The sequence below is a fragment of the Pseudorasbora parva genome, chromosome 25 (genome assembly GCF_024679245.1).
Source record: "Pseudorasbora parva isolate DD20220531a chromosome 25, ASM2467924v1, whole genome shotgun sequence".
NCBI classification, from domain to species: domain Eukaryota; kingdom Metazoa; phylum Chordata; class Actinopteri; order Cypriniformes; family Gobionidae; genus Pseudorasbora; species Pseudorasbora parva.
In genome coordinates, this window is record NC_090196.1 from 30,165,088 (window position 1) to 30,191,729 (window position 26,642).

Here is a 26,642-nt window from a genome sequence, read left to right on the forward strand (position 1 = left end):
ATATTCTTTGAGAACCTAATTAAAAACTAAACATAATCGAATGCTCCCTACTTAAAATCAGGTCCTGGACAATAGTTTTTACTAATTCAGCTTAATATTCCGTTTCCTTCATAAATACATCACAGAGGTAAAATACTCAAGGTTACAAATACAGTCTCATGTCGAGCGCACAGGAACAGTCCAAATAAACTAACCATCCAAACCAAACCTGTCTCACATAAAGCCACTCTGCGGCTCCAAGCATCACCTGTCGTGCCAAACGGATACGGTGTCCCATCTGGACACAATTCAGGGAACGCCATCTGTTACACATGGACAGCAACAACCACACAAACTTACAAACAAACACACGGCGTCAGTTTCAAAGCCCCATTCTTACATGCACAGTAAACGCCGATATTTTAAAACAAGGGCGTCGATTTGCAGTTGCTAATTGATTTCGGGTTTTTGCTGTACTGTGCTTACTGCACTGTAAAAAATTATTTAGAAAAAAAGTCACCTGGTTGCTTTAAAATTTTGAGTTCCTTAAAATTAAAATTCTGAGTTAATACAATGAACATTTTTTGAGATTCTACAACCTTTATTAAAATATTATTAAAAGATTTTGTAAGCATATTGGGTAATTGTGTGTTTTATTTTTGATGACGAAGTGAAACATGCAAAATAGTGCTATTTTCATGATTTATAAAAAATGTATGTGGTTCAGATACAATAATATTTTGAGTTTCTATTTATTAAACACATTTCCTTCATTGTATCAACTCAAATTTTTAATTTCAATAAACTCAAAATTTTAAGGCAACCAGGATACTTACTTTTTTAAGTTAAACCAACAAAAAAAATTAAAGTGTGGAAATTTGGGATCTTTGCTATACACCATCAAAAAAATCCACAAGAAAGGAAAACGGACAGAAGGTGAAAGCAAATGAGACAGAAACCGATTTAATGTATTACACCGGTGTTTACAGGAGTACAGCAGTGGTAATGCTGAGAACAATACTTCAACTCAATTGAGCTGAATAATAGGACACTATTGTCTTGTGGAGAGCTGCATTACAGCTGATGATTGACGAATTTATTGAACCGAACTGACTTTGACTGAATAATAATTATCTAAGAATGTTATAATGTTCCCATCAAGTTATGAAAATGTTATTGCCGAATGCTCTCTGAAGGTTCAAAATATGTTTAATAAATGTTTATGTGAACATTCATTTCATCATTCTTCAAACATTATGATAACGTTACTTTGGATAGTCTCTGAACCTTCTGAAACAATGAACGACAAAGATGAATGTGTCAAGTAAAAACATTCCATGACCAATGTATTAATCCATTGTTATATATAAATACATGGTTTTGAGCTACCCTTTTGAGAACATTATAAAGGGTCAGATATTTTCATTAACATCACTGAAATAAAGTTTGTTCATAACTTTGAGAAAACCTTGGCACAATGTTCTGAGAACATTTCTCTGTTAGCTGTGATTTTCTTCTGTAGAGCTGAACTCATTTCATAACTGATTCATTTTACACACACTGTAAAATATGATTTTTCAATGTTGAATTGAGTATGTTTTACAATATGTGTTGTACACTACACTCAAAAGAATGAATGCTGTTTATTTAATCAATTCGTCTTGATTTAACACCATTATATGAGGTTTCTCAAATGTAATTGATTCCTGTTAAACTGACTTAAAACCGTTACTCTTTGACGATGTTTTTATTTTGAAATAACGTTTCAATCGAGTAAGACTTCACTTCCCATCATGCTTTGCAAATGGGCTGAATTTGGAGACTAAATATTTAAATAAAGTGCTATTTTGTGCATTTCTAACGAGATGAGAAAATAGAGAGACTTTTTAATGTTTAATGTTTTGTTATGTTGGTATTTAAAAGTGTGTTATGTTAGTGTTTTTGGACGTTACCATTGTGGTGAAGTGTAGAGCATGTACTTGGGGTAAGGATCTGCTAATAACTATTAAAGTTGTTTTTATAATAAAAAACAACTACTTTGGGTATGCCATGGATGTAACAAAACCATCTAGCCAATACAATCTTGTAATGTAAAAGGTTTTGTAAATGTTGTAAAAAATAACATTTCACTAAATAAAAATAATCAATTAAACTGGATTACTTGTTTTGTTTTTTTATATTGATATCAGAGTAATAAAACGTAATAGTTTCGGACAAAATTAAGAATGTTAACCTGATTTAACTAAAAGGCAATTAATTAACTTTACGTGAAAAAAAAAATTGCGTTTACCGAAATAAACAATGTTAAATTAAATTCAACATAACCCAATTACGTGGACATGTTGACATAATTAAGTAAATCCAACGTATAATTTTCTGAGTGATACTATTATCACTAGTGATACTATTGTACTGCAAAATAGAAATTTGTGTCACATTTATGATGAAGTTTGCATGATTTATGATGAAGATTGCCATTATATTACTTGCATGCTGCTTTAAAACAATCTTTATTGAATAAAGCGCTATATAAAAATAATTTGGCTTGACTGAGCAAGTCAATCCTGACGTCTTTCACTCTTTTATCTGGTGATGGTGTGATAAGTGTGTGGGGTTTGAAGCTTTCCTGCTCATTTGCATTGCCTCTCTGCGCGCATGAATCTGGTGTTATATGGGAGATTTTTTTGCATGTGCTGGTTTGCAGGGGCTGATGGGACGGAAGGACACACGACACAATAAAACCAAACCACAGGAACAGATTTACAGGCACGGCTCAATTCATATGTGCAAACAGAAATGTGAAACTTTGCAAGAGCATAAGGTTTGTGTGTGTGTGTGTGTGTGTGTGTGTGTGTGTGTGTGTGTGTGTGTGTGTGTGTGTGTGTGTGTGTGTACGTACGTTTCAGGTAAACCATGGGGACAAAATGTCCCCACAAACATGGCAATATCCGAAAACCTTGTCATTGTGGGACACTGTTTGGTCCCCATGAGGAAAACAGATTATCAATAATAAAGTGATGTTTTTTGCCTGTAGTTTAGTGTGATGGTAGTATTAGGAAGAAGGGTGTGTGTAGGGGGAGAGAATATACAGTTTGTAAGTTATAAAAACCATTATGTCTATGGAAAGTCCCAATAAAACGTGTGTGTGTGTGTGTGTGTGTGTGTGTGTGTGTGTGTGTGTGTGTGTGTGTGTGTGTGTGTGTGTGTGTGTGTGTGTGTGTGTGTGTGTGTTCCCAAGGCAGGGCCGTGTACCGTCCCATGGGTCATTGCCAGAGTGCAGAACATAAAAACATGTTGTGTCTCTTATGTAAAAGTCAGGGCCATAAATGCAGACACACATAAACACACAGGTGAATTGCACAAAGCCTATAAAAAACATTTCCTGCTTATATTTCACCACAAAGCGAGACACGAGAAAATATATTTTGCCATTAAAATATTAAACATTTGTTTTTTCTTATATTGATTTTAAGTCAATACAAAATATTTTTATTCTCATTACTGTATTACAAAAATAATATATTTTTTATACCAAAATATATACAATTCATTTATTTGTTTATTAATTTATTCAGATTTTAATAAATAAAAAAAATTCTGTCCCAGCAGTATGACTTTCATTTAAAAACAAAATCATCCAATTATGTTGCACTAATGAGAATGGGATTTTTAAAAAAATGTTTAAAAATTATACATTTAAATTTGTATTATTTTCTTCTGAGTTTCTGAGGGTGAGATATGAACTGAATCTTCTTGAGATTCTTTCTCTCTCTCACACACACACACACACTCACACGTTTGTTTTTGTGACATATAGGGACCTTCCATAGGCGTAATGGTTTTTATACTGCAAACCGCATTTTCTATCCCCTTAGACTGCCCCTACCCCTAAACCTACCCATCACACACACACACACACACACACACACACACACACACACACACACATGTTGGTCTATGTGGTTTACAGGGACTCTCCATAGGCATAATGGTTTTTATACTGTACAAACCGTATTTTCTATCCCCTTACACTGCCCCTGCCCCTAAACCTACCCATCACAGGAAACATTCTGCATTTTTACTTTCTCAAAAAAACATCATTTAGTATGTTTTTAAGGCCATTTGAATTATCAGGACATTTGATATGTCCTCATAAACCACATTTATAGTGTAATACCAGTGTAATACCCATGTAGTTATACAAATTTGTGTCCTCATAAACCACATAAACAGGCTCACACACACACACACACACACACACACACACACACACACACACACACACACACTGCCCTTAATCCTACCCATCACAGGAAACATTCTGCATTTTTACTTTCTAAAAAAACTCATCCTTTATGATTTATAAGCATTTTGAAAAGTGGGGACATGGCCAATGTCCTCATATTTCACCGTCTCCCTGTAATACCTGTGTCATACCCATGTCATTATACACATTTGTGTCCTCATATGTCACAAAAACATGCCCCCCCCCCCCACACACACACAGCTTTAGCTAGTATTACTGTACAGTAGGTTAACAGCCTCCAAAACTCATCAATCATCTGTGAAAACACTGTCACTCTTTCTCTCGACCTCATTACAATAAACCATTAGCCAAATATCCTTTAAGTATGAGCTTCTTAAATGACAACTGTATGATCTCTCTGCCCTCTTCTGCACGATATTGCTCAAAAAGCTCAAAAGCCTCTTTTATGTACATGTCAGACCGGGTTGAGCACACGCCCCCTTTTTCCAGACACACCCGACTGGGCACAGAGGCAGACTGTGTGTACATTTAGGCCGAGACGCACACCCCCGGAGACACACACACACACCAAGTCGTCATGACGACAGGTACGCGATAAACACCCTGCTCTATGCGTTCATCTAAAGTTGGCAAATTGAGCCCTGATGTCTGCACTAAGAAAGTCCATTTATGTCAATATAAACATACATCATGCTCAATTCTGTATTGGCAATGATGGTTCCATGAAGAGCTTTTATTATCCATAGAATCTTTTTAATGGACAAAAGGCTCTTTTTAGTGACAAAAAAGGTTCTTTAGATCATGAAAATGTTCTTTACAGTAATAAAACAAAAGGTTCTTTTTGAAATGTTCACTGAAAGATTCTTTGTGGAACCAAAAATGGTTGTTCTATGACATCACTGCAAAAACACTCTTTTGGAAACTTTAGATATTATGCCTGGTTCAGACTACAATATATTTTTGTCTGTTACGATAGTCACTGTGTCAGATTAGGCGATTTTGACTCCTAAAATCTTGTTGTGTCCTGGATTAGAAACATGTCAGACTACACGCTGCTACTCGGCCAATCATCGCTTGTTGTCACGACGTGCGTGATGTCACTGACTTTCCGAAACAAGAGCGTAGGCAAACGATGTCTGAAGCGGTGTGTTTTGGTTGTTTTATGTTTAGAAAAGTGCAAACATAGAAAGAAAACCCAACAAAAGACACGTTCCTGGCTTGCTGGAAGAGGACATTATGGGCTGTCAATCCTCCAAAGAGAACTTGAGGTAAAATATTGTTCTTTTTATATTAAATATTTAGTTATTAGCCAGTAGTTAAAGCTTGCCACCACAACGTATTTGTAAAACATCTATTATGCTTACATTCCAGTAACGTTACTCACCGGGTTGCTGAAGAGCTTCCGCTATCGTTCGCCAGCATTTTTCTTATTTGGTTGTGGTAGTCCGTCGATGACACATCGTACAGGCAGCGTCACACGTGACAGAACCCGTTGTGAAGGGCCGCAAAAGAAATTTAACATGCTAGTCTTTCTGTCGTGGCGTCGTGAACTATCGCAGACGCGGATTCGGTTGTCGTATACTATGACACACTATACAAGATGAAACGATCAATTCTTGTGTCCCGACGTCCATTATCGTTTGCGAATCCCTACGACACCTTACGTCAAACAGATGTAACGTGCCAAATTCGGGCTAATATCGTGTAGTCTAATGCCTGGCACGATCTGTTTGGCGTAAGGTGTCGTAGGGATTCGTAAACGATAATGGACGTCGGGACGTAAGAATCGATCGTTTCATCTCGTATAGTGTGTCATAGTATACGACAACCGAATCCGCGTCTGCGATAGTTCACGACGCCACGACAGAAAGACTAGCATGTTGAATTTCTTTTGCGGTCCTTCACGACGGGTTCTGTCACGTGTGACGCTGACCAACCGGAGCAGAGACAGTTTTCGCACACAGCTTTCAAACACGGCGAAACGCATGAGAGATGACGGAGCGGCTAACTTTAGGTGGAATTATAAAATGGAGGAAAGGTTCGTGGAGTTGTGGCAACAGTACTCCTGCCTGTACGATGTGTCATCGAGGGACTACCACAACCACATAAGAAAAATGCTGGCGAACGATAGCGGAAGCCCTTCAGGAACCCGGTGAGTAACGTTACTGGAATGTAAGCTTAAAAGATGTTTTACAAATACGTTGTGGTGGCAAGCTTTTACTACTGGCTAATAACTAAATATTTAATATAAAAAGAACAATATTTTACCTCAAGTTCTCTTTGGAGGATTGTCAGCCCATACTGTCCTCTTCCAGCAAGCCAGGAACATGTTTTTTGTTGGGTTTTCTTCCTATTTTTGCGCTTTTCTAAACATAAAACAGCCAAAACACGCCGCTTCAGACATCGTTTGTCTACGCTCTTGTTTCTGAAAGTCAATGACATCACGCACGTCGTGACACCAAGCGATGATTGGTCGAGTAGCAACGTGTAGTCTGACGTGTTTCTAGTCCAGGACACAACAAGATTTTAGGAGTCAAAATCGTGTAATCTGACACAGTAACTATCGTAACAGATAAAAATATCTTGTAGTCCGAACCAAGCAGACCTTCCATTCTACGACTGATGTGATTGGTTAAGTCACATTTAAAGTCATTGTAAAATATACACCCACATGAGATCAAACATCAATTGAAGTCAATACTCTTCAAATCGATATCAATAACACCAAAAGTAAAATACACCAGAAGTAAATCGTTCCCATTATAAGTGATTTCCCTGCCGCTCATAACCTCATAGTGTTAAGTCAGTCTGAAATATCCCTGCACACTCATTTGATAGGCAAACATCTGATTGTTATGGTTTATCTGAATCACAGTGAGGCCTGTGAGACTGAGTAAGTGCGATACGCATGCAAATGTCCGACTGTAGGACGCGATTCAAAGGAAGCAGGAAATAGGATGTGATGTCATAGAAGGGGGAAGAACCATACACACACACACACACACACACACACACACGCAATAAACTACATTCATACACAACTATGTCACAGGTAAACATTGGGCCTTATTCATGAAGGTCACTGGGATTTTGCTAAGTAAGGAACATTTTGTTGATCCTGGAACAGCATTTCTGTCAGACAATTTCGTCCTAACCCAATTCCTAACTACTTATCCTTAATCTCAGAGGGCAATGATAGGTTAATAACACTAATGGAGAAGCACACAACCCTGGATGTAAGCCTAAACTTGATTTAAACTGTAATCTTGTCCCTCAAATCTGATTGGTTGATTGGAATGTTGTTCCAGGATCAACAAAGGCGTTCATCCTGTTGTACTTGTTGAAATCAGGTTCAACATTCAGGAAATACAAGCTGAACAAATGTACGTGTAAATCTTTCATAAAACTTTGCAGATGAGAGAATTTAAATGCAAAAAAAAACAGTAGAGTATGGCACATGCAACTCCAATGTCATGGGTTCGATTCCCAAGACAAAATGTATAGCTTAGCTTGAGATATATATATATATATATATATATATATATATATATATATATATATATATATATATATATATATATATATATATATATATATATATAGCATTTATTTGTTTAATAAATAAGACATTATATTTTATTTAACAGATTTGTTTTTACCAACTTAATGAATTGCATAAAAAAGTGTCTAGCAAATCCTTAAAAATATACAAAATCTATTAAAGGTGCTTTTGATATTCATTCAATAATTTAATTAAATTTTTTAGCATTTGAAAAAAGGAAGCAATTGCTTACAGCACTTTTAATTTACAAATAAATGTGTCGTTTACTTACCGAACAGGGTCTTGGCACTGATCTTGCTGTCCGATCTGGCCACCCCACTGCAAAGAAGAGCAGATGAGGATGAGGATGAGGATGAGGAGGGTGGGTGACGTTGCCTGCTCTTCATCGCTGTACGGTCTTTAATTTCAATTAAAATACTCTAGAAGGCACACACTCGCTGCACTGGTCTAAAGTGAGCGCTGCATGGCACGGATTGTGCGAGATCTACAGGTTGTGAGAGCATATGCGAGTGAGGGAAGGGGGTATGAGCGAGACACACAGAGACACAGAGACAGGTTGTTTCCAACAGGGCAGGAAAGGCAAACATTCCCAAACAGTGCTGCTCTGTTAACTTAGACTTTAATATACGTACACACACAATCTCACAAAAAAATCACTAACTACAGGATGTTTGGCTAGGTGTGTGTAGGTCCCAAAAAACATCAGTAAAAGCTGCATTTATTTTACAAGCACATAATTCCAGAAACAAGTTATTTGAAAGTACGCAAATTGAGCCAGTGCACTAAGCCTGGTGTATGACAAGAACATGTCCTCTTATGTTTTGCAAAATAGCTCACTACGCAAATTATTACAGTATGAAAAAGTATCATAACATGGGAATAAGTGATTTTATAAGATATATATATATATATATATATATATATATATATATATATATATATATATATATATATATATATATATATATATATATATATCACTGTAAAAAATTATTTAGAAAAAAAGTTACCTGGTTGCCTTAAAATTTTGAGTTCATTAAAAATTAAAAATTTTGAGTTAATACAATGACATTTTTTTTTAGATTCGACAACCTTTATTAAAATATTATTAAAAGATTTTTGGGTAAAAAGCATATTGGGTAATTGTGTGTGTTTTATTTGTGATGACACAGAGAAACATGCCAGATTGTGCTATTTTCATGATTTATCAAATGTTTTATGTGGTTCAGATACAATAATATTTTGAGTTTCTATTTATTAATCCAATTTCCTTCATTGTATCAACTCAAATTTTTAATTTCAATAAACTCAACATTTTAAGGCAACCAGGTTACTTACTTTTTTAAGTTAAACCAACAAAAACCAACATTTGTTTTTTTGCAGTGTAATAAGAAATGCGTAACTGGTACTAAAATGGAACTAAAACTGTATTTATACAATAAAATATGAACAATTAAAACTAATTACAGCTACATTTATTGTAAAAAATCAATTTTTCGAAACTATAATGACTGCTCAGTACTCTAGGGGGCAAAAGAGTTTCCTTCAACGTCTGTTCTATTAAACCAGGTAAAAGGTTGCTATTTAGGTAACTAAAAAAAAAGAAATAACAAATTAAATTAACATTTAACTGTTGCTCCGTTTAAAAAAAGACTGCGCATCGAGTACTTGAGCATTGATTTATGAATTGCGACAACAAGTTGAGCTTGCATCATTAGAAGCATCTCCATTCACGTAACTGGGTGTATTAAAACGTGAGACTTACTTGTTTGGTTTAGTTGGGGTCCCCAAAACATTCATGTTCTACGACATCCACCTGAGACAGAAGGAACAAAGGGTCATTAAAACCAAACTTAAGTGCAGGAAATGCAACACATGGCACAGCAATTACCGTAAATCCACACCGTATCACTGTATTTTGTACTATAATATCTTTCTGAACTTCCCACAGGGTGTGCCTGTGTAAATTGCGCAGTAATGCACTATTGACTCGTAATTTGAATAATTTGAGGTTGGTTAAGGCCTGCGTCATCGCTTTGGCCTCTTTAACACAAATCGTCAGTTTACTTAGTCTTAACTTCTCGCTAAACACCAAGCTATTTTTGTTTTCCACGCCACGCCCCTTCTCTCTTTCAAAGGCCTTTCCATTGTTTCTTTCTTTCTCTGTCCAGGCCGCTGTGAATAATTCATCCCTGTGCGACTCTTGAGGCACATGACTCCTTTGAAGAACCGTAAATGCATCAAACAGAGCATGAACCGGCCGTCTGCATCCTGTCTGCAATTTGCTCGGCTCTTGAATAATCAATACGTCATTATAAACATATACATAAATGTTCTATATGTTATGAAAATAAACAAGGTCACTGCAAACAATTTAATTTTATGTTAAAAAAAAACATTTTCTAATCCTTCCATGTTGCTTTGAAGTAACTTTAAAATATCCAGCTTTCTTCGTTTGAGTAGAACATTATTAAAATGTAATGTTTTTCAGCATTTTACAATTTTAAAATCAAGGCTGGCTTTTAAAGCCTCAGAAGTTAGAACTGCCTACAACATACCATCCGCATTATTTGAATTATTCAAAACTAAAAACTGATTAGTCATTTTCAAAGGAGAAAAATGTAAATTCTCATTGGATTGTGAGAACTTGCATCAAGTACTAATAGCATTAAAAGGATGTTCTATTAACATTTAAAAACTACAACGTTAGCATTTCCTGTTTCATGGACAGTCTTAAACTGACATTTCTTTGTAATAATTTGACATTTACAAGCACTTCCTGGGGGAAGATTGTTTTATAGTAAATCCTACATGATCTTTTCTTTCAGTGAATGTTGTCTGAGTTGATCAAATATGTCAAATGCCTCACTAAGCCTGTTTTAACTCAGTACTAGGAGTGTGATGAACCGCAATGTTGTTTTGGTTGTATCTGCTCTTCTGTCCGCTGTCGCGTAAAGATGCTGGACCAGACAACAGCAGGCTGGCAGCCCAGTCTGAAACAAGACCTGCCTCTTCTCGGGACACGGACATTTTTCAAACATTTAATTAATTACACACTCTGAGGCGTTGCATACAAATAAACTCCCTGGCTCAGCAGCTCACTGCGGATTCTGGACCACAGAGGAACCTCTGCATGTGTGTGTCAGAATCTATACACTGTAAAAAAATATTTTGAAAAAAAGTTACCTGGATGCCTTACAATTTTGAGTTCATTGAAATTAAAAATTTGAGTTAATACGGTGAACATTTTTGAAAATCAACAACCTTTCTGGTAAGCGCTTCCGTAGCCTGATGGCCAAAACTGAGAGACTCAGGAGGAGTTTCTTCCCACAGGCCATCAGACTCCTGAACGCTGTCACTTAACTACATGTGACTTCACCTCACTCAGTACTAACAAACTCACATACTGATATTGCACTGCACTTTATTCTTGTGTTCCATGTAACTTCTCATTATAATGCTGTTTGCACATTACACTCCTGCACTTCTGTTATCCACGTATTTATTTTTATAGTCTCCAGTTTACTTTATCTCACTTATTTTATTCCACATCTCTTATTTCTTTTACTTGATTTATTCATAATTCAACATATGTATATATATAGCACCTTATCCTATTCCTATTTTATCCTATCCCTATTTTATAATTTATTGTGCTTTTTTTGTTAATTGTTATTTGCTGTCCATGGAGCGGACCTGTTTCACTGCCGGTTGTATTCTGTATAACTGTGTATGTGACAAATAAAACTCTTGAACTTGAACTTGAACTTGAACTTTATTAAAATATTATTAACAGATTTTGTAAGCATATTGGGTAATTGTGTGTGTTTTATTTGTGATGACGCAGTGAAACATGCCAGATTGTGCTATTTTCATAATTTATCACATTTTTCATCTGGCTCAGATACAATAATATTTTGAGTTTCTATTTATTAATCCAATGTCCTTCATTGTATCAACTCATATTTTTAATTTCAAAAAACTCAAAATTTTAAAGCTCCACTGTGTGATATTTTCCCCCATCTAGCGGTGAAAAGCTATATGACCATTCAGTGAATAATAGTTTCTGTTCCTCTCAATTCTGATTTTGTTTTAACTCCTACGGTGGCCGATTTAGTCCAAGATTAACATGGCAATCCCCCTCTTCACATTCCACACGGTGCCATCGAGTGTTAAAACGCGAAAGGCGAACCTGGAATTTACGGGTATGTCCCTCTTTGGCTAATGTACTTTCAAGATGGAGGAGCAACATGGCGACCGGCATTCGAACCCCTCACCCGTATGTGTTTTCAATGGCATATTATAAACTTACGAGAATACTTTATTACTCGAAAGAAGTAAATATACATTAATGAGCACATATATATTTGAAAGAACTAAGTGTTTTTAGCTAAGAATAAACTAAAAAAGTTACACAGTGAAGCTTTAAGGCAACCAGGTTACTTACTTTTTTAAGTTAAACCAACAAAAAAAATGTGTAGTACAGTTCTACAGTGTAGAAAAAATACAGTCCAAATAAACGGTTAGCGGGTCTGAAATGCCATTGTATAATTCACACACTGACCTCAATACATCAGATGAGTTGATGTGGACTATAGACTAAAGGAGATTGTGATACAAAAAACACGTACACTCAATCATAACAGTATATGCCAGTATAACTGTATAATATTAAATTAACTTTCAGAATGAGTTGAAGATCAACATAAAAGGACTTTGAACTCGTGTTCGTGGAGTCAACCTGCTTTTAAACCCTTGGGGAAGGTGTGTCTGAGCTACAGGAGACAGTCTGACTGATGCCAAGAGCTGTGAACGACTGAATTAAATGATCATGACTCATTTCAGGAGCGTTTCTTCGTCCACATCAACTGGCTTCAACATGTCATATTTTATTGCTGCGTTTCGAATGTCATACGATACTACTATTTATATACAGTATGCACATCTGCATACATGTAATACCCGGAAGACATTTGCCAAAGCATGTAGTATACAAGCTGGGGGGCGTTTCCCAAAAGCATAGTTGCTAACCTGTTAACAACTTAGTTGGTTGACAATGGGAAATTGCAAAGTTGCTAACTTAGCTTAAAAAGTACGGTTTTGGGAAACGCACCCCAGAGCGGTAATGGATTTTCATTGCAATGAATGAACCAAAAGCAAAATCATAAGCAAATTTCAACATAAACTTGTTTACAAAAAATGTCATTGATACACTATATTGCCAAATGTTTTGGGACGCCTGCTTTCACATGCACATTAACTTTACATCCCGTTCTTAATTCTGTACGGTTTAATATGGAGTTTCCCACCCTTTGCAGCTATAACAGCTTTCCACAAGGTTTAGGAGTGTGTTTATGAGGATTTTTGACCATTCTTATAGAAGTGCATTGTGAGGTCAGGCACTGATGTTGGACGAGAAGGCCTGGCTCTCAGTCTCCGCTCTAATTCATCCCAAAGGTGTTCAATCGGGTTCAGGTCAGGACTCTGTGCAGGCCAGTCAAGTTCATTCAGATCAAACTCCATGTCTTTATGGACCAACGCTTTGTGCACTGGTGCGCAGTCATATTAGAACAGGAAGGGGCTGTCCCTAAACTGTTCCCACAAAGTTAGGAGCATGAAACCTTCCAAAATGTCTTGGTATGCTGAATCATCATGTTCTTTTCACTGGAACTAAACCCAACGCCTGAAAAACAACCCCACACCATAACCCCCCCTCCATCAAACTTTACACTCAGCACAATGCAGTCAGCTTGATTTTATACACCTTTGGCCATGAAAGTGATTGGAACATCTGAATTCAATGATATGGAGGGGTGTCCCAATACTTTGGCAATATAGGGTATATGCACTGTAATGAGGTCATGTGACAACAATGGAGCATTTGTTTGAAATGTTCACTATGGAAGACTACATGTTTTGCATACTATTTTTAAAACAACATGCAGTGCGTAATGTACGGTAGCATTAGATTTCAACTGCAGAACCTGAGTTCACTGAATACATCTTTGTTGATCCTGGAACAACATTCCAATCAGCCAATCAAATTTCAGGGACAAGTTCACAGTTTATGTCAAGTTTAAGCTTACAACCAGGGTTATGTGCTTCCACATCAGTGTTATTCACCTATCATTGCCCTCTGAGTTTAGGGATAACTTATGAGTAGGGTTGGTTTTAGAGGTAGGGATAGGGGTAAGGACTAACTTATCTGACAGGAATGTTGTTCCTGGATCAACAAAATATGTTGACTCAGGAACGCGTCTAACATGCAAAATCAGGATATGTGACATAGTTAGTTAGTGATGCTGATGCTCTCCATCAAAATCCTTCATTTTCCGTGTGTACCTTTTCCCAAATGATAGCCCTAAACCTAACCATAACAGGAAACATTCTGCATTTTTACTTTCTCAAAAAAACTCATCCTTTATGATTTATAAGCCTTTTGAAAAGTGGGGAAAAGGCCAATGTCCTCATATTTCACCCTCTCCTTGTAATACCTATGTCATACACATGTCATTATACATATTTGTGTCCTTATATTTCACAAAAACATGCCCCCCCCCCCCCCCCCCACACACACACACGTATGGTTGGTATGTAGTCATTATAAATAGCTTTATATGTTTAAAACCTTTGTACGATAAAACCAATAAAGGTCCATGGTATGTCCTTATTTAGATAGCTAGTCAAACGCGTGTGTGTTATGAGTGCCTTTGTTAGACAGATTGCGATGCTCTGGTTTTATTACAGCACCTCTCAGTGACACAGCTGCGCATCCAGAGCTCGTAATCTGTGGTGTATCTCTTATCGTGTTGTTTTATTCATTGGATGTAATTTGGATGATATCTGGTATCACTGGGATTGTTCAGAGAAAACAAAACTGATGCTATGAGCCTAAACGTTTAAAAAGTAACACGAAACTGTCCATTACTTCAAAAAATCATATGATCTGTTGCTTCTCAACATTAAACATTTACTTGAACAGCAATAAAACGGGAAGTGTGTGTTACCAGCACAAGGATTTAGTGAAGCTCAACACATCTTAACTTTCCAATGCTTTAATTCCTGGTCAAAAACAAGTAAAAGCAAATTACCTGTCTTTGTTTTTACATAATGAACTACACTGAATCTTGCTGTGATCATAATGACCAAAATGCCATTTTCCCCAAAGATATCTCTGTGTGATATTAGCATAGAGCTATCGCTTATCAAGTGTCATCCGCACAAAAGACACACTGTCCAAAATATCAAATACAGTGCAAACAACGGTTTACTTCCATTATGTACTTTGATTTTTGCTCCAATCATCTTGTGTCAATAAATACCAGCTACTGCCGATTGTTTCTTTATGACTGAAAGTAATGTCCATCATCTGTCCATTACCTGTCCATTCAACTCAAAAAGAAAGAACTAGACAAACACACACACATACACACACACTACAGCAGATCACTTAAGCCAGACAATAAACCGCTCGCTCTGACCAATCAGAGCCTTCGGTATGACCCTCAACAGGCCACTGAGAGTCCCACAAACATTATGTATCAGTTGAGACCCTTTGCAATGATCTGAAAGCTGTTACATCAGTGAAATCCTGAACCTTAATGAAAGTGAAAAACAAAAGCTGTTCTCAGAACAGCACACATATGTCGGCTCTGAGCATAAGCATTTGACTAAAGATTCTATCAGTTTCAAACACATGGCGTGTGTTTAGCTGATACCACACAGAAGATTATCACACCTACGTCTGTCGAACAGAATAGTGTGTTATTCAGGGCTCAGTTTGGTGTGAAACAATGAAGTGCAGAAATGAGGATATTAAGTAAATTGCTTGTGTTCTAGCAAGAATCCTGTAACTCCCTGGATTTTCTACAGGTATAAGTAAGATAATACTCATGACTAAACTAACAGGCAACGTTCTCAGAACGTTCTGGCAAGGTTCTCTCAAAGTTATGAACAAACGTTCTTCCAGTACCATTAAAGCACTAATATTATTTTTTTTTACCACTAGAGGTCGCTTATTCAAAACAAAGGCGTAGCTTGATGACACCTTGAATTCGCAGAGCTTTTATTATGCCGCAGATGAGCACTTCTGCTTCCGCTCTACTGTATGCGGGTACGCAGTGCTGTTTTATCACGTTTTATCACATTTTAGTGTGTTTAAAAAGTTATGTCATAATGCTATTCTGTGCATTCGCTCGACGGCTACTATAAGACACTTGTTGTAGTACAGTAAGGTAGATCGATATCAGCCGTGGTAAAACATGGTACTCGCAGTAAATCAAGAAAACCAGATTTAAACAATAAGACTAACTGTGTTGAGCTGTAGAACAATGATTGTTTTCTGTTGATGATCGACCCAAACAGTTGCTCACCTGTCTAATGAAACACATCATATATTAAATGGCTTCTACAAAATGAAATACGAACCGCGTCCTGGTTAAAATAGCTTATTTCTCGATTAAACATTCCTGGAAACATTTGGGATAATGTAAGTGCTAAAGGCCAACAAAGTATTTGATATTGTTCAAGTGGTTTTTGGATATTTTAATAAAAAAATCTTAAATATGCCTTTAATAGAACATTAATTCAAAGTTATCTGGTCTATAATAATGTTCTCAAAAACATTTAGAGAACATTTAAAAGTATAAATCCCGTTATGTTTGACATATGAAGTGATCAAGACTTTTTTTTAAAAATTGGACTAAACTGCTCAATTCATATGGATTTGTTTTATGATCTCTTTATGAACTTTTCGAAGCATCACAGTGGTAGTTGAGCAGCTGTCAATGGATGGACAGACACCTCTCAGATTTCCTCAAAAACATCTTCATTTGTGTTCTGAAGATGAACAAAAGAGTTTGGAACTGCATGAGGGCGAGTAATTAATGACAGAATTTTTTACGGTCACAACAATCGTATAGCAAATAAAACTTCATTTTTAAAGTAGTAAAATATTATCAACTCATCATTTATGGAACTTTTTAGAATTTGTTTTAAATGTTACTCCTTGTTTCAGATAGCATTCAAAAGTAACAATCCTATAATGAAATGTTGCCTTAAAGTTTGCATAATCAAGAATAAAAACTTTTTTAAAACAATTAAAAATCTAGACGTTCAGAGAACATTATGCATTTTTCATAACTTAATGGAGACGTTAGAAACATGTTAGACAGCAACATCCTGGGTTTCACATTCATCAGCACCAAAAAAAGATAACCGTTCTCCAAAAAGATTGTTGCCATTATAAACAATGAAACTGTCTACTCTGCATGCAGTGGGACTAGTCACTGCAGGCAATCTTATTTACAGCTAAATAAAACACCACTTATGAAAAATATGCCTGCTAGCCACCTCATGTTCATTAAAAACATCACCTTTCTGCCTAGTCCTGCCTTAACTGCTGTTGCTTCCACCATATTATAAGACACATTCTTGCTCTTTTATTATGCACAATAATATATAATGCCTCACACAACCGAATCAATGGTACGTGTGTTGGATGAAATTACCATATAAACTAGAAAAATATCAATCTAAATATAATGATAAAATCATGCATCATCACAAAAGTATTTGAATGAGCAACATTTCAATCAAATATATGTAGAAAGTCTACATGTTTGGGTGTTTCTAAAAAAATTTTTTAAATAACAACAACAACAAAACAATTTCTGGTCCCCATTGACTTCCATAGTCTGAAAATGGAATATGATAATGTTGGTAACCAACATTTTTCAAAATATCTTCTTCTGTGTTTAACAAAAAAAACTCTTACAGGTTTAGAACAACTTGAGGGTGAAATGATAACAGGGCTTTTTATTTTTGGGTGAACTATCCCTTTAAATCTTGTTCGGGTTAAAATAAAAAGTACTTATTTGGGGTAATGCAATAATGCACTGCACTGGTTGGATATTATGTCATTGGTTCAGTGGCATTTCCCACATCACACGTTTTCTCAAGGTGAATTTAAATGGCTGCCATTTTTAAACCAGGTTTTTACAGACTTCACGCTCTTTGACTCATGTCCTGTGGTATTTGACACACCTGAGCGGATGAATGGACTGGCATTTTGAGGACGTTCCAAAATTTACTCTCACAACGCCTCTATTTAGGGCCGTGCCACACACACCTCCACCACTCCTGAACTTGTTTTTAACCCTAAGCATTCATTGCTAGTTCCACCCTCTCCACCTTTCATTTGGGTTTTAGCTTTGTTTGTCCAGGCTGTTTTGTTTAATGACCACAGTTTGCCCTTTGTTGATTTCTGCATTTCTCCAGATGTATTGCTCTGTGCTCGGGAAATAATTGCTTTAACTTCACATCACATTAAAAGGATAGTTCACCCAAAAAATGGGGGGTAGAGAAATCTAGCATGGGGGGCTGCTTGGTTACAAACATTCTTCCAAATATCTTCCTTTTTGTACAGCAAATGATGACAGAATTTTTATTTTGGAATGAACTGTTCCTTTAACATATGAGATTGTGTCCAAGTTATTAACAACTGCAAAATACCACAGAACAAGTTTCATGGGAGATCAAACTTGAGTTAAGATTCATATTTTCACATCTCATGAAGATTTGAGCCAAAACAAGTGACTGAACCGTGTCCATTCAGCAACCTAATCTAACGCTAATCTATCACTGCATCAGAGTCCAGTTCCCTGTATCCGCTACAAACCGCAATGCCTGCCAGAACAAAATTTGGTTACACTTTATTTTAAGATGACGTAGTTATGTGCACTTACTAGCATTAACTAACCCTAAACTAAACACTAATTATAGTAAGTACATATATATAATTAATATTACTCAGTACTAATTTGAGGAAGTACAGTGTAACTACGTCCCCTTAAAATAAAGTGTAACTGAAAAATTCCACTGATCCCAATTTGCGCTTTCATAGTTCAAGAGAGTTTAATTTAAAGGCCCCCTGAAGTGCAGTGGAACGCGTAGCATTATTCAGTGTGTTGACTTCATTTCCACTGAAACAGGAAGACAGGGACGGGACTACTCCCCCTTTTTTTTAAACCCTTTTTTTAAATAGCCAGTAGCGTTCAGTGTATTATATCGCAGCTTGTCCTTCTGGTCTGCAACTCTGTGCCGAACTCCATCACAGGATCCACTCTGTGCTGTCGTGTCTCTGGACCGGAGCTGCGGCGGTTCATGTGACACTAACGTGGAACCAGACTTCATACGACAGATGCAAAGAATATTTACACTGTCTGATCGTTCCCTATCCCCTATATAGTGCACTGTCTGATCGTCATCTATCCCCTATATAGTGCACTGTCTGATCGTTCCCTATCCCCTATATAGTGCACTGTCTGATCGTTCCCTATCCCCTATATAGTGCACTGTCTCATCGTTCCCTATCCCCTATATAGTGCACTGTCTGATCGTTCCCTATCCCATATATAGTGCACTGTCTGATCGTTCCCTATCCCCTATATAGTGCACTGTCTGATTGTTCCCTATCCCCTATATAGTGCACTGTCTGATCGTTCCCTATCCCCTATATAGTGCACTGTCTGATCGTCATCTATCCCCTATATAGTGCACTGTCTGATCGTTCCCTATCCCCTATATAGTGCACTGTCTGATCGTCATCTATCCCCTATATAGTACACTGTCTGATCGTTCCCTATCCCCTATATAGTGCACTGTCTGATCGTTCCCTATCTCCTATATAGTGCACTGTCTGATCGTTCCCTATCCCCTATATAGTGCACTGTCTGATCGTCATCTATCCCCTATATAGTGCACTGTCTGATCGTTCCCTATCTCCTATATAGTGCACTGTCTGATCGTTCCCTATCCCCTATATAGTGCACTGTCTGATTGTTCCCTATCTCCTATATAGTGCACTGTCTGATCGTTCCCTATCCCCTATATAGTGCACTGTCTGATTGTTCCCTATCTCCTATATAGTGCACTGTCTGATCGTTCCCTATCCCCTATATAGTGCACTGTCTGATCGTCATCTATCCCCTATATAGTGCACTGTCTGATCGTTCCCTATCCCCTATATAGTGCACTGTCTGATCGTTCCCTATCCCCTATATAGTGCACTGTCTGATTGTTCCCTATCCCCTATATAGTGCACTGTCTGATCGTCATCTATCCCCTATATAGTGCACTGTCTGATTGTTCCCTATCCCCTATATAGTGCACTGTCTGATCGTTCCCTATCCCCTATATAGTGCACTGTCTGATCGTCATCTATCCCCTATATAGTGCACTGTCTGATCGTTCCCTATCTCCTATATAGTGCACTGTCTGATCGTTCCCTATCCCCTATATAGTGCACTGTCTGATTGTTCCCTATCTCCTATATAGTGCACTGTCTGATCGTTCCCTATCCCCTATATAGTGCACTGTCTGATTGTTCCCTATCTCCTATATAGTGCACTGTCTGATCGTTCCCTATCCCCTATATAGTGCACTGTCTGATCGTCATCTATCCCCTATATAGTGCACTGTCTGATCGTTCCCTATCCCCTATATAGTGCACTGTCTGATCGTTCCCTATCCCCTATATAGTGCACTGTCTGATTGTTCCCTATCCCCTATATAGTGCACTGTCTGATCGTTCCCTATCCCCTATATAGTGAACTGTCTGATCGTTCCCTATCCCCTATATAGTGCACTGTCTGATCGTTCCCTATCCCCTATATAGTGCACTGTCTGATTGTTCCCTATCCCCTATATAGCGCACTGTCTGATTGTTCCCTATCTCCTATATAGTGCACTGTCTGATCGTTCCCTATCTCCTATATAGTACACTGTCTGATCGTTCCCTATCTCCTATATAGTGCACTGTCTGATCGTTCCCTATCCCCTATATAGTGCACTGTCTGATCGTTCCCTATCCCCTATATAGTGCACTGTCTGATCGTCATCTATCCCCTATATAGTGCACTGTCTGATCGTTCCCTATCCCCTATATAGTGCACTGTCTGATCGTCATCTATCCCCTATATAGTACACTGTCTGATCGTTCCCTATCCCCTATATAGTGCACTGTCTGATCGTTCCCTATCTCCTATATAGTGCACTGTCTGATCGTTCCCTATCCCCTATATAGTGCACTGTCTGATCGTCATCTATCCCCTATATAGTGCACTGTCTGATCGTTCCCTATCTCCTATATAGTGCACTGTCTGATCGTTCCCTATCCTCTATATAGTGCACTGTCTGATTGTTCCCTATCTCCTATATAGTGCACTGTCTGATCGTTCCCTATCCCCTATATAGTGCACTGTCTGATTGTTCCCTATCTCCTATATAGTGCACTGTCTGATCGTTCCCTATCCCCTATATAGTGCACTGTCTGATCGTCATCTATCCCCTATATAGTGCACTGTCTGATCGTTCCCTATCCCCTATATAGTGCACTGTCTGATTGTTCCCTATCCCCTATATAGTGCACTGTCTGATCGTTCCCTATCTCCTATATATAGTGCACTGTCTGATTGTTCCCTATCCCCTATATAGTGCACTGTCTGATCGTCATCTATCCCCTATATAGTGCACTGTCTGATTGTTCCCTATCTCCTATATAGTGCACTGTCTGATCGTTCCCTATCCCCTATATAGTGAACTGTCTGATCGTTCCCTATCCCCTATATAGTGCACTGTCTGATCGTTCCCTATCCCCTATATAGTGAACTGTCTGATCGTTCCCTATCCCCTATATAGTGCACTGTCTGATCGTTCCCTATCCCCTATATAGTGCACTGTCTGATTGTTCCCTATCCCCTATATAGCGCACTGTCTGATTGTTCCCTATCTCCTATATAGTGCACTGTCTGATCGTTCCCTATCCCCTATATAGTGCACTGTCTGATCGTCATCTATCCCCTATATAGTACACTATATGCAATTCACCATGCAGAAAACCATGTTCTGTTTTGAATGCGTTCATCTTCTAAATGTGCATTTTGTCATTGTTTTGGACAGTAAGACTCATACAGTCATACTAAAAGACATACCGTTTTGTTTTAATGGGGACTGTCTTTAAGCAACAGGTTTTTCTCAGATTTCCTTCAAAATATTTGAGGAGAAATAAAATTAGACACAAATGAGTAAATTGTTGTCATAATGAGCTATAAAATGAACGAGGATAGGACTGATTGATTTCAGTGTTCATCTGAGAGACAGGGCTGGACTGGTAATCTGGCATACCGGGCATTTGCCCGGTGGGCCGACGCACTTTTGGGGCCGGTATAATGTTTAAAATTAAAAAAAACAAAAAATGTTTTTTTTTTTTTTTTTTTTTTTTTTTTTAACCACTGACAACATGCAGCGACAGCAGCGAGAGAGACCTCCCCTCCATATTAGGCGCTTTTTTTCTATTTATTTATTTATTATTTGAGCACATGGAACTGCAAAAGGCGAATATCCACACAGCACAGCCGCTGACGAACGTACGCTGCGTTTAAATACTGCTCTATGAACGGCACTTTGACTTATTTTGTTTTATACAATCGTGTGATATGGAAACATTACAGTTCTGTGGTGAATCAGCTGAAAACAGCCGCGAGCATACGTAGCCTATTCATGACGAGGTAAAGTGGAAAACGGCAACACACACAAACGTTTCACTTCAGCACAACCACAACTTACTCTGCAGCTACTAACAGCGAATAAATATGGTGTTTAGGAAGAAACATTTATTAAAAATGTTGCTATATTACATAAATTAATATTGCAGAATATAAATCACTTTTAAAGAGGCTGTTTTCGTATTTTCTACAGGTGTTTACATTTTTTTTTTTACTTACAAATAAGTTTATTATATATGTTTTATATAGTTTTGGAAACAATATAGCCATATAATGAGGAGCAAGGTTTGTACAGTATGTTTTTTACCCTGTGACTACCATGATCTTACATTTAAATGAAACTGGCCTACAGTTAAACTAGTCTATAAAACAGCTTTAAGTTTAGATCCCATAAATAAAGGACAAAGCTTTTTTTTTCCTCTTTAAAAGTTTTATTAACTTGTTTTAATAGATTTAATGAAATGTAATAGCCTCATGAAAGATAGATATCAGTGACTTACTTAAATGATGTGTTAACTCTTGAAAAATATGATTGTTCAACCCAAAAATGTGATCATTTACTCACCCTAATGTCATTCCAAACCTAAATGAATTTATTTCTGTGTAGCATAAAATAAAATAATTTGAGTCTGTTTTTTTGTTCATACACTCTAAAAAATGCTGGGTTAAAAACAACCCAAGTTGGGTTGAAAATGCACCGACCCAACAATTGGGTTGTTTTAACCCAATGGTTGAGTTGTTCTTACCCAGCAATTGGGTTGTCTTAAGCAACATTTAACCCAACCACTGGGTTAAAACAACTCAACCACTGGGTTAAAACAACTCAACCATTGGGTTAAAACAACTCAATTGTTGGGTCGGTGCATTTTCAACCCAACTTGGGTTGTTTTTAACCCAGCATTTTTTAGAGTGTACAATATTCAAATGGTAGCCTATAACCAAAATGGCTTGGTTGCCAACATTCTTCAAAACATCTTATTTTGTGTTTCCCAGAAGTCATGCAGGTTTGAAACGACACGAGAGTGAGTAAATGATGACAGCATTTAAAAGCAGTAAATGTACTTTACTGCATCCTAGCTCAAAATCATCAGAGCTTTACTGCTAAGTGCATTTCTGTGTGACCAAAAAAGCAATATTAAGTTTATCTGCATTTGCAGCAAATTCGATAATATCTATCATTATTTGTCCTAGTTTTATTTATATACGGCAATTTAAGACCCCAACCCCAGCAAAAACATTCACGGGGAACTCATGGGCCGGATGTGCTCGGTATGCCAGAGCCGAATTTTAGCCCCAGTCCAGCCCTGCTGAGAGACGCGTGACATCTTAGAAACAAAACTCTCAGTTTGACTCTTAAAGAGCAATTGAGGACAGTCTTAATGCAGGAACAGGGAAGTGTGTCATCATCGAGCATATCAGCGTTTACAGTCAGTGTGCGTGACGTGTCAACAACGAGCAAAGTCTAGAGTTCCTGAAATGACTTTAATAATAATAAATTAAAGAGGATATGGTCAGCCATTCTTGACTGTTTGTTTTTAATACTAAAGATATTTGCACACAAAAGTAAAAAATTCTCCCAATCTGGAGTCTTGCTGTGGTGGTGTCACATTTGACCAGCTGTTCACGTTTCCATGCATGAGTTACAAACATCAGCATTTACAGCCCAAAGGATATTTGGAAAAGTGTGCAAAAAAAAAAATCAGGCTCCCAACAAAAAACAACATGACAAGTTTACTATCAGAGTCGACAATAAGGTTGTGCACGATTCAGATATATTTGTATTATTCTAATTCAGTTCCTGATGAAATGAATTTTACTTGTGGTACAGTCTCAAAAATAAAGGTTCTGTATTGCCATCTATGATTCCATTAAGACCCTTACAAAAAATGTTTTACAAATGTGTTATTCGTATACTTCTTTTAAACTCTACTTCTTCTAAGTCTACTTTAGTGTACTTCTCAGAAACATACTTAAAATTACACTCATGTACTTGACTCATGCTTAAGTATATTTGGCCTATACTTGTACTAAATCTTTTGATCGAGACATACCTAAAAGTAGTTTACTCTTTAGATTGGGTATAGTCTATGTTCACATAGTTTTGTGTACTGTCTTATGAACATATATTGTTTGAAATTATTGATTTTGAAAGAAAACAGATGTCTGCCAAGTATAAAATATACTTAAAGTACAGTTAAAGGTATCTTTCGATTATAAAAATGTATACCTAAAAAGGAATATTGTAGTATGCTTAAAGTGCAAAAATTGTGAACTAGAAGTATGATAATAAACTTACAAGTAGGAGCAGTTTAAAATGTCTAAAATAGTAATTTACTGCAAGTTAACTTTACAAATGTACTTTCAAAAACCATAAAATGTGGTATTTGACTAGAAACTATAAGTATAAATAAGTTCCCTTTATAGTGTAGTTGGAGGAGCACAAACTAAAAAAATGTAGCTCTAAGGTTACACTTAAAGTACAATTTTAAACTCTACAAAGTGTGCCGATTTACTTCCAAGTAATATTGAAAAAGTGCACTTACAAGTACACTGTAATATCGCATTAGTTAAGTCTTTAAAAAGTATGCAAAGCGATTTCCTTAAAAAAAGAAGTGAAATAGGATTAGTATGTTGCGCTGACAGAAGCTTAGATATTATAGCTCACTTACTGTTCTAGTAACTAAACTAAACTAGTAACTAGACCTGAAGAGTGTACTTGATGATTTACTTAGATTTACTCTTGACTAAAGTATTTTATTGTTGTGTTTTGATGACGAATGTTGAAGTCTTTGTGTGACTCAAGCATAGTCAATAGCAAGATATTGTCACAAATATAGAGAGATTATATCAACCCAAATAATGTTTTGTTAGCAATAACATATTACATAAATTTAGATAATGGTAGTTAAGAGACTAGTTAATAATTTAGTCAGAAGTTAGGTGACCTTTTAAAAGCAACCAATTAATTACCGGTCACCAATTAATTGCTGATTAACCGATTTAGTTAGAAGTTAGGTAACCTTTTAAAAGTAACCTCTTTATTACTCCCCTTTTCTCTGAAACCAAATAACGTCTCGGTTACATATGGTAACCCTCATTCCCTGAAGGAGGGAACGGAGATACCAATTCGTCCGCCATGACTGGTGTGACATAGTAGTGACCGACTGAAAGGGAACTGTGGTTTCTTTGTTGCAGGGTACCAATCAACATCAAAACAAGGTAGCCTATAGTAGGTGAATACAGATTACAGTATTATTTTACAATTAGCTTAAAGCATTAAGTAAAGTTAACTAAAAAATTGTTAGTTAGAACAACTGCTGGATTTTACAGTGTACTAGTACAGTGATATTGGTATCCTTACTACATGAAGTATACTTAAAAATATACTTAAACTTTACTTAAATATAATTAAGGGTTACATTAATAAAATAAAGGGTTTTTTTTGTAAAGGAAACATTTAAAGGGGGGGGGGGGGTGAAATGCTGTTTCATGCATACTGAGCTTTTTACACTGTTACAGACTTGGATTCCCATCCTAAACATAGACAAAGTTTCAAAAACTAATGTTGGACGTTTGATAGAGTATTTCTGTGTCAAAAATACTCCTTCCGGTTTCTCACAAGTTTCGGAGAGTTTTTTTCGAGTATGGGTCTACTTGACGTTAATAGAGCGGAAGGTCCTTGTATGGGCCGTACGGGCTCTTCTCCCGGTAGGGTGCGCGCGCGTGTGACTAGAGAGAGAGAGGAAACGCACGCCCATAAACACTCTCTCAGGTGCAGATCCACTCGTCCGTGAACACTTATATAGTCTCTAGTGTATATAGTGAATTATAGTCCGCGCCGCGCTCCACTTTATTTCTATGGGTGACGTCGAGCGACTTCAGCGCTTCAGCACAGCATTCCGGGAAGGCAGCGCTGCATTTGAACCGATTTGAACGCAGAAATGACGGGAAGCTTCACATCATCACTTCAGTCGCATCGCAAAGTGGATCTCCACCGTTCACTGCTGTCACAGGACTTCACCAAATCATACCAAAGAAGTGTGTTTTTGACGGAGCCGTCCCAGCGATAAAGGTTCGGTCCTGCTTTGGAAGCAGCCGGTGAGTTAAACTGCTTCAAATGTCTGTGCTGTCGTCTATCGTCGCGTGAGTAAACATCAGTAAACGACACGATCGCGTGCTTCGTCATTCAAATGCGCTAACGGACTCCATTGTTGTTCTATGTATAACGTTACACTAGTCTGACGTGCAAAACCGTTTTGCTTGCTACTGC

The 26,642-nt window shown here is 37.2% G+C and overlaps 1 protein-coding gene across 3 annotated transcripts in view; it reads right to left on the reverse strand.

Annotated features, from left to right (window-relative positions):
* Positions 1 to 26,642, reverse strand: part of eps8l2 (EPS8 signaling adaptor L2) — a 63,140-nt gene that overhangs the window by 29,777 nt on the left and 6,721 nt on the right. For 2 of the 3 annotated variants that reach the window (XM_067436934.1, XM_067436933.1), the window contains exons 2-3: positions 9,574 to 9,624; positions 8,080 to 8,126 (exon numbers count right to left, since the gene is read on the reverse strand). In XM_067436934.1, coding sequence (XP_067293035.1) covers positions 8,080 to 8,126; positions 9,574 to 9,608 — 82 coding nt within the window. In that variant the 5' untranslated portion in view covers positions 9,609 to 9,624. Of the gene's footprint in view, positions 1 to 8,079; positions 8,296 to 9,573; positions 9,625 to 26,642 lie in introns of those variants that run through there. The other variant, XM_067436932.1, reaches the window with a different exon arrangement.